A 13002-nucleotide genomic window follows, 5' to 3' on the forward strand; every position below is an offset into this window, starting at 1 on the left:
GCTCCTCATCTCTTCGCACCATCTCTAACATTATTTTATTTTTTATTTATTCTCACTTTTTTATATTATTTCTTTTGTCTCTTTCCCTTTTTTCCTCCTTTCACCTACTAACTTAAATTAAATCTATGGTAAAGTGTTTTTTTGACATTATTTGGTGTTATAATGTTTTTCTTAAAGTAGATGCTTTATATCTTTATTCAATTAAATTAATACTGTTTTGGAGCTTTTCTCCCCAGGCCTCTACTGAAAATGGACATATATCTAGCTAGACTAGCCTGGTCAACAAATGTAAAATAAAATAAATAAATAAAAAATAAAAATAAATAGTCAACCAGTGCTCCTTCTTTTTAGCCTAGTCCATCTTTTCTATCTCACATTCTTTTCTCCATGTAAAAATACTACTTTATTCAGATATTCTTGTCATTTACAGCAAATCAGCTTGTATCCTCTCATCTAAGTCATTAATTTTGAGAGATAGCTTTTTCATTTCTTGTACGTTATGTCATACTATAATGTCCATGAGCTCAAATCTAGTCTAGTGTTGTCCAAATGTTTATTACTTCATTAAAAAATATGGAGGATGAATCCAAACCATTAATACATTTTTACACGTGAAGGCCCTTTGGAACTTGTTTTCTCAAAAGGTTGTTCCTTAAAATACATTCTCCAAGTGAAGAGATCTAAATTTGTGGACTTTTTTTCAAACAACTTAAGTACGAAATTTGTGCTAGTTCTCTTCGCATCCCCGTTATTGTAACTTAAGGCAGGCTTCATTTTGAGCTATGTATTCATGTTGAATTTGTTGCTGTTATTGGAAGGGGATTAATCTGTCTCTCTCTGAATTAGCTGCCTTTTATCACAGCCATTAGAATTCTGAATAACCTCACCTGGATCACTTTGTACCGCTTGAACAGAACTACATTCTGGTGGTCATTCAGCTGATATAATTTGAGATGACAAGAACAAAACAGGCTGCAACATCCAAAGAACCATGACTGTTAAATTGCCAAGACTGTCATTAATGCTATCAGACACAATATTTGGATAAGTTGAAGCAATGTATAAACAATCGTGTATAGTATTTCAAAGCATGACATCTACAATACTTTGTACAGATACTCAGTAAAGCGGTGGTTGACTGGACTTGTGTCAAAGGAGTTATACTGGCAGATTTTTTTATAAAGCTATTTCTAGTCCTGTTGTTGATGCAATGTCTATAGTTAGCAATTTGAAGTTAAAAGCTCACATATATAGTTCTATATTGTGTGTATGTATTATTATTATATATATATATATATATATATATATATATATATATATATATATATATTTAAAAATGTTTTTATGAATATTGGTAGGGAAAATATTCATATTTTAATATGGCTGAATTTTTATTTACCTGATTGGCTAAGTGATGTCCATGATTATGTGTAGGTCACTGGGTATCTAAACTGTTGGGATGGGTTCTGCTGTATTCTGAAGTTTGATTTTCCTTGTGGGTGAAAGCAGTAAATTAAATTTGGTTGGTCCTTGTATCATCACTGGTACATTTATTTTTTATTTATTTATGTTTTAATATTTTAATGTTATTACTGTCCATTGATTATGTATCCTGAAATGTGTATTATTTAAGGACTGCTGTTCTTTTTAGTCTGAAGTGGGTCTGGTCTTTGATGACATATTACCAGCAATGATAAACATTTAATCATATTGACAGAGTCTGTGTAGTAATATAAAATATGGCACTTTTACTCAGATCCATAAGTTTATCAAGTTCCAAGCTAAGAAAAATGTATATGCCTAGGTGACTATGGCATGTTATGAGTGCATGCATGTGTGTGTGTGTGTGTGTGTGTGTGTGTGTGTGTGTGTGTGTGTTATATATGTATATATATATGAACATGTAATGTTCACCAACTCTATTGAGAAGAATATTTACTAACAGAAAATGGAATGCAATTCTGCAACTTTGTATCACCAGAGAAATATCAGAACTTAATAATAAGCTTACCATACATTCGTAAGAATACATCATGCAGCAGAGAAGAAGAAGTATTTTTAATGGGGGGGGGGGGGATAAAGCATATTATTTGTAGGACGCTAATTTCATCAGACCTATATACAGATACCAAAAAGATAAATTACAAAATGCAGAACAAATAAGACACAAGCTATAATACATAAACAGTGAATCATAATTACATAAGGAAGATACAATGAAGAAATGTTGATATGAGTTAGATTACAATATACACCATATGCAATATCTACAATATGTACAGTATCTAAAACATGTACAGTATCTACAATATGTACAATATCTACAACATGTATTATACCTACAATATCTACAATATATACAATAGCTACAATATGTACAATATCTACATGTACAATATCTACAATATGTACAAAACCTACAATATCTACATGTACGATATCTACAATATGTACAGCTACAATATCTACAATATGTATACTATCTACAACATGTACAATATCTACATGTACAATATCTACAATATGTACAATATCTACATGTACAATATCTACAATATGTACAATATCTACATGTACAATATCTACAATATCTACAACATGTACAATATCTACAATATCTACATGTACAATATCTACATATACATCTACAATATCTACAATGTGTACATGTACAATATCTACAACATATACAATATCTACAATGTCTACATTTGCAATATCTACATGTACAATATCTATCATATCTACAATATGTACAATATCTACAATATTTACAATGTACAAAGCCATGTCCAACTCAGAATTGTTGGATATGCTCCACCTAAAGAAATCCAAGTCACTGCAAGCCACACGCTCTAGTGAGCTAAACCTTGCCACAACAATAAATAGAACATGCTGGAGGGATAGATTCTTGTCACAGAGACTCCCCATGCTTTGGAACAAAATTCCAAACTACATTAGGCAGAGCCCCTCACTAACACTCTTCAAGAGAAACCTTGATGAGTGGATGGGTAACAGAAAATACACCCCTGGGATCATTTCTTTGGCTCTGCTTGACAGAGGATCAGTTAATTAATCAATGGGGTGGCGAAAGCCGACACACTCTGGCTAGGCTTATAAATGCCCTCGGGAAGATAGCCTAGTACCTACCTATGAACCTATGTACAATATCTACAATATGTACAATATCTAAAATATGTACATATACAATATCTACATGTACAATATCTACAATATCTACATGTACAATAACTCCAAGGAAAGGGTGCCACAGAACCAGGAACCAACAAAAGCACAACAGGCACCCAAAGAGGCAGAAGGTAATATTAAAACACGAGCCTGTAGGTATAAGCAGCAGCAGGTTTAATCACATAAACGCCACACAATACAAAGCGTTTTCATCCACCAGACTTCCTCAGATGTAAAATGAAAGAATGAAGGCTGTTATATAAGCAGGCACAGCTTTCATTCTTTCATTTTACTTCTGAGGAAGTCTGGTGGACGAAAACGTTTTGTATTGTGTGGCATTTATGTGCTTACACCTACAGGCTCGTATTTTATTATTACCTTCTGCCTCTTTGGGTGCCTGTTGTGGTTTTGTTGTTACATGTACAATATCTACAACACGTACAATATCTATAATAGCCACAATATGTACAATATCTACAATATATACAATATGTACAATATCTACAATATATACATGTATATATAATATGTACATGTACAATATCTACATGTGCAATATCTACATGTACAATATCTACAATATCTATAACATGTACAATATGTACAATATCTACAACATGTACAATATCTACAATATCTACATGTGTAATATCTACAATATCTACATGTACACTATCTACAATATATACAATCTGTACAATCTGTACAATATATACAATATCTACAATATGTACAATATCTACAATATATACAATATCTACAATATATATACTACGTGCCATATCTACAATAAGTACATGTACAATATCTACAACATGTACATCTACAGTATCTACATGTACAATGTCTACATCTACAATATGTACAATATCTATAATATCTACATGTACATCTACAATACCTCCATGTACAATATCTACAATATGTACAATATGTACAATATTTACAATATGTACAATATTTACAATATATACAATATATATAACGTGCATGTACAATATCTACAACATGTGCAATATCTACATGTACAATAATCTGCAATATGTACAATATCTACAATATCTATAACATGTACAATATGTACAATACATACAATATCTACAATATGTACAATATCTACAATATCTACAATATGTACAATATCTACAATAACTACATGTAAAATATCTACAATATGTACATGTACAATACCTACATGTACAATATCTACCACATGTACAATATCTACATGTACAATATCTATAATATCTACAATATGTACAATATCTACAATAGCTAGAATATGTACATCTATAATATCTACAATATGTACAATATCTACAGTATATACAATATCTACAACATGTACAATATATACAACATGTACAATATCTACAATATATAAAATATATATACTATGTACAATATGTTTTAGAATGCAGTTCAGGCACAATGTTAAGATGGTAGGAGATATGCTTGGTGGAGATACAGTGAAAGTGTGAGGTGCCTAGGTGGTATGGCCAGGATTGAATCATCTACTCTAATTCTGTCTAACAAAACAGACTTTTAGCTGGTGCCTGAATGCAGTGTAGTTAGTGTGATCCCTTACATAATTGGGTAGGTGGTTGGAAGTTGGCATAATAGTTAAGGTGTTTACCATACAGACACAAAGTACAAGGTTTGATTTTTACCTTTGAGCTGGGAAATTTGGCTAGGTTTAAAACAGTCTGCAAGGGCAGATAGAATAGTACTATCCTATGAACCACAATTTGGGAGTCAAGAGGAAGAAGCTGTCATTAGCGCATTGGGGACTTGTTTTAGATAATTGAAGAATAGGACCTGGCTAAGAGTGGGATCTATGAGAGCATGCAGTGGAGGTACTGGTTAGTTCTACACTGAGAGGGCTGTATGTATTGTTTTTTTAAAGCATCCATTGCTGGCTAAATACGTTCCCTGCTGAATATTGCACTTTGTGGATCTTGGGCAGGCCACTTTTACTGGTTGGGGAGAAAGGCTAAATTCTGGAAAGTCTGTAAGGATTTCAGCACTAGGTTAATAAATTGCTACCATTACAAACGTTGTCCTTATTTTCACTAAATGTTGGAGCTTTCAGTATCTTGTTTATGCACCTGTTAACTTCTCATCGCTCATTGACTCTTTGGCACGCTTTGCCGTGGTAATGAAGTATATTTTGCAGCACAACACAACTGTTGATAACATTGCTGTATCACAAAGACTCTGATGCACTCACCGATATTTATGCCCAACAGCTCTGTCACATTTATTGCATCAGAGTCCTGAAAGCTTAGGAGTAATATCATTTTATAACTGATTTCATTTCCAGGTCTTGTTGTTTTACAGCACCATGTAACCTTACAATCCCTAATTAATGTTTATTTTGTTTTTCAGATCAGTTGCTGTTCTGTGATCTTTGTTACTACTCGTAGCCTTTTCCCTAAAGGATATTCTGGACAACATACGTGATACCAGAGAAACTGAGAAAGAAATTAATTAAACTTCAAACATCTAGAATGGCTCTGCTTAAGCTGCATGGATTTAAAAGTAAAAGCAGGAAACCCTGTATCCATAATGAGATTTGTTCATCAGAAAAACAGCATCTGGAGAGGGGGCTCATGGGATATTAATGATCATGCAGTGTAGGACACTGACGGTGGTGACCAGAACTGTGTTGCATTGAGCTTTGTCCCCTCCTTTAGACAGTGATACCCTGGATATTTCTGCTTTGCTGAACAAAACATTTTTTATCTCTTGTGCTGACCCAAATGACAAGCCATCAGAGAAACTGCAGGACAGATGGTGACAACCAAAGTGACCCTCTCTGTGAGATGGACTATTCTTTGCGACAGCAGCATCCACTTGTTTTACTGCTTTTGTTGATCATTGTGGGAACATGTATAGCCCTGATTGCAATCTTTTTTGCCACAGGAAGAGTAAGTAATCAGCACTTAGTTGCATTTTTTACTCCAATTTGCCTTAAAATTTTCTGCAATACAGGAGACTGCATTTTCATAATTATCAACAGGATTACAGTGGTAAAGTAGTTTAACATTTTGTAGTCTACAGTTATTTTCCAGGAAATGATTGTTTAAACACAAATAATGCTAATCTACATACTTACTAAATGTCTGATTCCACTTGTATCAAACTGGACTTACATTACAGCCTATGGTACTGTTCAGGCACATTACAGCCTATGGTACTGTTCAGGCAAGCCGTGTTCCTGCCTGAGATACCAGGTGATGAGGAGGCAAGCAGTGTTCCTGCCTGAGGTACAAGGTGATGAGGAGGCAAGCCGTGTTCCTGCCTGGGATAGCAGGGGATGAGGAGGCAAGCTGTGTTCCTGCCTGAGATACCAGGTGATGAGTAACGGTGCAAGTTATATTCCTGACAAATGAAGGGGAACCTCAGTGGTCATCTGTTCCTTATTGCAGTAACTGTTAAACAAAATAAATACAAAGAGACCCTGACTTTGTAGGTACTACTGTACTGTAGACACAATGACTTTACTACTGACAGATTAATAACTACATACAACAACTTGAATGCAATGAAAGTTTATTAGGCATCTAGTAAATAAGATTGGGTTTCTGAGCTGCTAATGTTCTGCTTCCTGTAGTCAAGGGTACTGGGTTTAATTACTTCCACCACCATTGACTTACTTTGTGGCTGTTGGTAAGTCCTTTAACTAGACAGTGTTCTGTGTCACCTCTTGAAAGGGACACTTGTGACCAATGATGTTACTCAGTTAACAATATGAGTAAACATGTCAAATGGACTATTCTATGAGACAGCATCATCAACCTGCTGTACAGCTTTTGTTGATCATCTAGGGAACATGTGTAGCAGTGATTGCAATCTTCTTTTGCCAAAGGATTTGTTAACTCATTCAAGTCTATAGGGACTTTTTGTATACTTCCAGTTAACATCCATAGCTCCTTATGGTGTCCAGACCTTTTCTTGGGGGGGGGTCTTACTTATCAGCGAATAATATGCAACATTAAAAAGTTCAAGGAGATACTACGAAAATGTCACTATGTTAATCTACAATGTCCTACAGCAGATAAATTACTTATTGTTTGCTATGTATTTTTCATATTTTCATAAATGAGAAGCCTTTCTGAGGGGTATGGTGTGAAATACCATGGTGGGAACTAGGAAAATTCACTGTCATTGTCCATTAATACGCTATACTGGAAATATTGTTTATGTGTTAGTAATTATGAAAATAAGCAATATTTCCATTTATACTTAGTACTTCAAAAACCAAGTGACTTACAAACTATTGCATGGCATGAGGTAAAACCATAGACGTTGTTGCAGAAAATTGTCATTGACATTCACACTGTAATTTGCACATTCTGAGAGATATTCAGCATTATTTAATATTGCTAATTATATAATTCATATTGTTTTTACACTTCTGTAAATATCTCAGTGAACAAGCACTCTCAGAGGAATTTCTTGCTGTCATATGAAAGCTGATGTCTACTTAACAAAAGTGTTCTAAAAATATTTGTCTAGGTTGTGTACAGTTTTCAAGATATGACATTCTATTTGCATAAGTTTAGCAAAAAGTATAATTCTGAGACTGTGTCCATTATAATATAACATAATGTTGTTGCTCTTCTTTCAGCTTTTCCCGGTTAGGGATTGCCAGAGCGGAACTCTGGTCCGCTAATGATTGACAGTAGATTTTTACGGTGCTGAGGTGCCAGCTAGATGCCCAGCCTTCAACGAAGGCACACCCATTCTATGCATGTCTTTCGAATGCCACTCAACCGTGGGGAGGACATGCAGACTCCACATAGAAGGCACTCCAGCTGAGAATCAAACGGGAAAACCTCTTGCTGTGAGGCAACAATGCTACCGCTGCACCACTGTGGCTTAATATTTACTGAAAAACTATAAATGCACTGACTATTACCAGTGTAAAAATACTTCTTACTGATAAAATTGCATTTTGTACAGTTTTAATAGCTTTTCCTGTTCAGACAGTATTTATATTTGTTTATCGTATGCTTTTAAGTTGATTTTCAGAAAATGCTCCGGAATGCAAGATATGTGTAGGTTGTTAGAGGTGTGGCATTCCACACCACCAAAGTGTTATAAGTTAATCACCCCTAAGTGCTGTTAAGCTTTAATCTCATACTAGGGGTGGACATCTGACAATACTGACCAGCAAAGAAAAGTGGCAGAAAGCAAAAGAGCTTTAAAGGTTGTTAGAACTTCTCTCTCTCACACTTATAAGCATAAAGTATGAGAAATCAACGTGTCTAATGGCTTTTAATGTCATTAGTTCTAATGTGGGGCACTGTGTTTCTGGGTTAGGGGTAAGAAAACATTTGGAGGCTTTTCAGCTCTGACATTAATTTGGAATGCTGTATCCAAGTTTAAGATTACCAATAGGTTCATAGGTTCATAGGTTCATACTAGGCTATCTGCCCAAGGGCATTTATAAGCCTAGCCCAGAGTTTTGTGGCTTTCGCCACCCCTTTAGTTTGGAGGATACTATGCCCATTATTTTGCTGTGCCTCTGTCAAGCAGTGACACTGAGATAATCCCTGGGGTATATTTGCGATCTCCCATCCATTGGTCAAGATTTCTCTTGAACAAAGCCAGCGAGGTGCTCTGCCTCATATGTACCGGGATTTTGTTCCACAGCATAGGGAGTCTCTGGGTGATGAATCTGTCCCTCCAGCACGTCCTATTAATAACCATGTCAAGGTTTAAGTCTCCCGCCCTTGTAGTTCTGAGGGATCTAGATTTTTTGAGGTGAAGCATGTTCATCAATTCTGGGTTGGACATGGCCTTGTATGTCAGGCACAGGTCACCTCTGAGCAGACGGTAAGCGACTGAATAGAGCTGAAGTTCCTTCAGTCGGGCAGCATAGGACATATTTTTGAGACCCTTTATCCTTTTGGTGAGGAACTTTTGGGGCCTTTCCAGTTGCTGCAGATGTCATGTCAGATACATTCTGAATGGGGCATTGTACTCAATCATTGGTCTGTTGAGTGATGAGTACAGGGGGATGATGACTTCCCTTGATCTAGATGTGAATCCCTTCATGATCAGGTGGGCAATGTAGAAGGTCTTCCTAACTACTTTGGCAACGTGAGTGTCAAATGAAAGGTTACTGTCAACCTGGGTACCCAGATCCCTGATAACCTCTTCTGTGCTTAGTGGGTTGCCGCCTATATGGTAGCTAGGGGTAACCTTGTTTTTCCCGAAGGGTATGACTATGCATTTATTGGTGTTTAACTTTAGGCCATGGCTCTGGCACCAGTTTTCCATTTCTATAAGACCCTTCTGAAGGATATCTGTGTCAGATGTGTTCTCAACTATGGCCCAGTTTGCAGTCATCTGCAAATTTTGTCAGCCATAATCCTCCTGTGTTTGCTTGTACTTCTGAAAAGTAGATGCCGAACAGGAGAGGGCCCAGGACTGAGCCCTGTGGGACACCACTTGTGACAGGCTTTGAGTCTGATATGGCGCCAGCAACTCTGACCCTGTGGGTTCTGTCACTTAGCCAATTTGCAACCCATCTTGTGACGTATGGGTTTACATTTAAGCTGATGAGTTTTTCAATGATACCTGAGTGGGGTATTGTGTCGAAAGCCTTTGCCAGGTCGAGGTAGGCTGTGTGGACTGCCTTTCCCTCATCGATGGCCTTGGTGACTGTTTTGAAAAAGTCAACCAGGTTTAAAAGGCATGATCTGCCCTTGACAAAGCCAAACTGGGTCGGATCCAAAGTCTGCAAGTCTCCTATGTCTTTATTTATGAGTTCCATTATGATCCTCTCCATAGCTTTGCAGATCAAGCTTGTCAAGCTGATGGGACGGTAATTTCCCAGGTCAGTGGAGGCACCGCCTTTGTGAAGTGGGACCACAGTTGCCGTACGCCACTCCTTAGGCACGTATCCTGAGGTGAGGCTAAGATTAAACAGCTGCCCTAACTGCGGGTTTAATTCCTCATTGAGTTTGTGGAGCACACATCCGGGGACACCATCTGGTCCCATGGATGCTGTGTTTTTTGCCTTGGAGAGAGCAGTTCTCACCTGAGCGTTAGAGATGTTTGGGGGGCTATAATTCTCTGGTATAGATATCTCACCTTTTGGGGGGGGGGAGAAGTTTGCACTGAACCTGTCAGCCAGTATGTTGGCAATGTCTGTAGGTTCAGTAATTTTTACATCATTTTGAACTAATTCTGAGCATATCTGGGAGTTTCCTCCCAGGTTTCTAACATAGCTAAAGAAGGCCTTATGATTGTCCTTTGAGTCCTTAGCGACTTTTCTCTCAAAATTTGCCTTGGATGATTTTATGAGAGATCTTAGTTTTTTACTTATAATGATCAAGGGTGTTTTCCTTTTAAGGATTTTGCTCTATCTTGTAGTAGCTTCCTCCTTTTGTTGTAGAGCTTGTTTATGGCTGGGGTCCACCAAACTGGACGCTTGCCTTTGGTACAAAGAGTCTTTGTTTTGTTTGGGATTGCCTGATCCATGCAGTCCTGTAGGTGCTGGTAGAAGGCATTTGTAAGTGATTCAGCGGCTTGAGTAATGGTTTCCGCAGTCTCGGGGCCTTAAAAGAGACCACACTAGCCTTTAGAAGTGTGAAGTCGGCTTTTGAGAAGTTCTTCACTGTGGTCTTTTTATCTCAGGTGGGGCGGGATGTGGACTTCCAGTGAGATTAGTTTATGGTCTGATCTCACCAGTGAAGGGTATACCTCGGTGTTGAACATTGTGACTCCATGTTCATGATGATGAGATCTAGTATGTTATCTCCTCTTGTGGGGATGGTGACTAGTTGTTCCATGGCATTTGAGTTTATGAACTCTAGGAACCTTTGGGCTAGAGTGTTGGGGCTTGAGTAGTGATCCCAGTCTATATTCGGGTAGTTGAAATCACCTAGTATGATGGTGTTTGGAGATACATTTATCCCCTCCAGTGTTTTCAGGAAAGCTATGTGAGGTTCCTGAGATTGGGAGGGTGGCCTGTAACATGCTACAAATTGCAGAGCAGTCTTGCCTATGGTTAATTGCACCTGGATGGTCTCCGATGCATCGTGCGTTGCCACCAACCTTGAGGTGTGGGTGTTCTTGATGAATATAGACACCCCCCCTCCTTTCTTGGTGTTGTCCGGATTTTGGGGCCGGAACGCATGATATGAGGTAAAGCCTGATAGTGCCAGGGTGCTCTCGGGAGCCTTGAACCAGGTTTCAGTCACAGCACAGACATCGATGTTCTCCATACTGAGAAGGGCTTCGAGTGCGTGCATCTTGAGGTTGAGACTTCTGGCATTGAGCAGCATTACCCTTAGTTTTTTTCCTTTTTTGTGTTCTAGGGTGGTAGGTTTAGAATTTGAGCCCTGTAAATAATGACCTGGAATTAAGCTCTTCATTACAAAATGTGGGTAAATTACCACATTTAAAATATGCTTTATCATACTGTTATCTTGTTTAGGACAGATTTGGTTTATATAATACGGCATCTGGGCATGTAGGGGTCTTCTTGACTATCATTATATACAGTCATCTGGAATTTTTGACTCTCTCTGTCTCTCTCACACACACACACACACACACACACACACACACACACACACACACACACACACACACAAACAATAAGAAGTGATTAGCTGAACTGAAGTGATCGCATAAGTAAACAGTGGGCAAGAATGAAGCAGCAGTGGACTGGCCATACTAAACCATCTTTGCTGAGCACAGTTATTTTTATTAATGCTACAGAGTAGCACAAGTTAATGATATTTATCAAATGTAGTCTAAGCATCTGGTGTTAAACATAGCAAGAGGTTAAAAGGTGTGCATGGTTAAGATAAAGGCAAACTTCAGTTCATGTGAAATAAAGCCCATATAAAACGACTTCTAAGATTCCTAGCTGTTAAATGGCTATAAAATATTTACATTTGTTTATCTTATGCTTTTTAAGCTGTACATGCTGCTAAGGTAATGTTAAAGGTAATGAGTTCCTCTCTGATCTCTGCTAGCTCTGCAGATTGTATTCTAGGTTCATATGATGATACTAGATTATTGGCATATAGCTCTTATAAGCTTAGCCAAGAATTTCGCTCATGTTCCCTCAAAGTCAACACCTGTTTCCCCTGTCCAGCAGGGACACTGGTGGGATCTCAGGGGTGTATTTTCTGTTTCCCATCCAGTCATCCCAAGTTCTTCTTAAAGAGGGCTAGAGAGGTACTCTGCTTGACATGGAGAGGGAGTCTATTCCACAGATGGGGCAGTCTTTGGGGCACAAATCTATCCCGCTAACAAGTTCTATTAATGTCACAGAGCAGGTTGAGGTCTTGTGTGTGAGTTGTGTGAGTGGAGTTTGACTTACAGATATGCAGCAACTCCATCAAGGCTGGGTCTGAGATGGCCTTGTATGCCAGACACAGGTCACCTCTGAGCAGTCTGTACGAGACTGAGTATAGGGACAGGGCTTTTCAACTGTCTGTATAGAACAGGTGTTTGAGACCCTAGATTTCCTAGTCAGGAACCTCTGTGGTCTCTCCAGCTGCTGTATGTGCTTGGCAAGGTACATGCCAAAGGGGTCATCGTACTCAATAAAGCGTATTTTAAGGGAGTAGTACAGGGATGTTTATGACCTCCTTGTTCCTGGCTGGATGAAATACCCTTACTTAGGAGGTGGGCCATATAGAAAGCCATCTGTACAGTGGAGGCAATGTTGTGGTCAAAAGTCAGGTTGCTATCAGCCTGGGTGCCCAAGTCCCTCACGACTGATTGCATGCTTAGTACATTGTTATTAATGTGATAATTAGTGGGGATGACATTTTCCCC

At 38.0% G+C, this 13002-nt stretch overlaps 1 protein-coding gene across 3 annotated transcripts in view; it reads left to right on the forward strand.

Moving 5' to 3' along the window:
- LOC122790732 (adenylate cyclase type 2-like) overlaps positions 1-13002 on the forward strand; it is a 1393058-nt gene that overhangs the window by 541359 nt on the left and 838697 nt on the right. For all 3 annotated transcript variants that reach the window (XM_044058316.1, XM_044058314.1, XM_044058315.1), the window contains exon 2: positions 5578-6119. In XM_044058316.1, the coding sequence (XP_043914251.1) occupies positions 5952-6119 (168 nt within the window). In that variant the 5' untranslated portion in view covers positions 5578-5951. The remainder of the gene's footprint in view (positions 1-5577; positions 6120-13002) is intronic.

The sequence above is a fragment of the Protopterus annectens genome, chromosome 16.part0 (genome assembly GCF_019279795.1).
Source record: "Protopterus annectens isolate FY-2018-M chromosome 16.part0, PAN1.0, whole genome shotgun sequence".
NCBI lineage: Eukaryota > Metazoa > Chordata > Ceratodontiformes > Protopteridae > Protopterus > Protopterus annectens.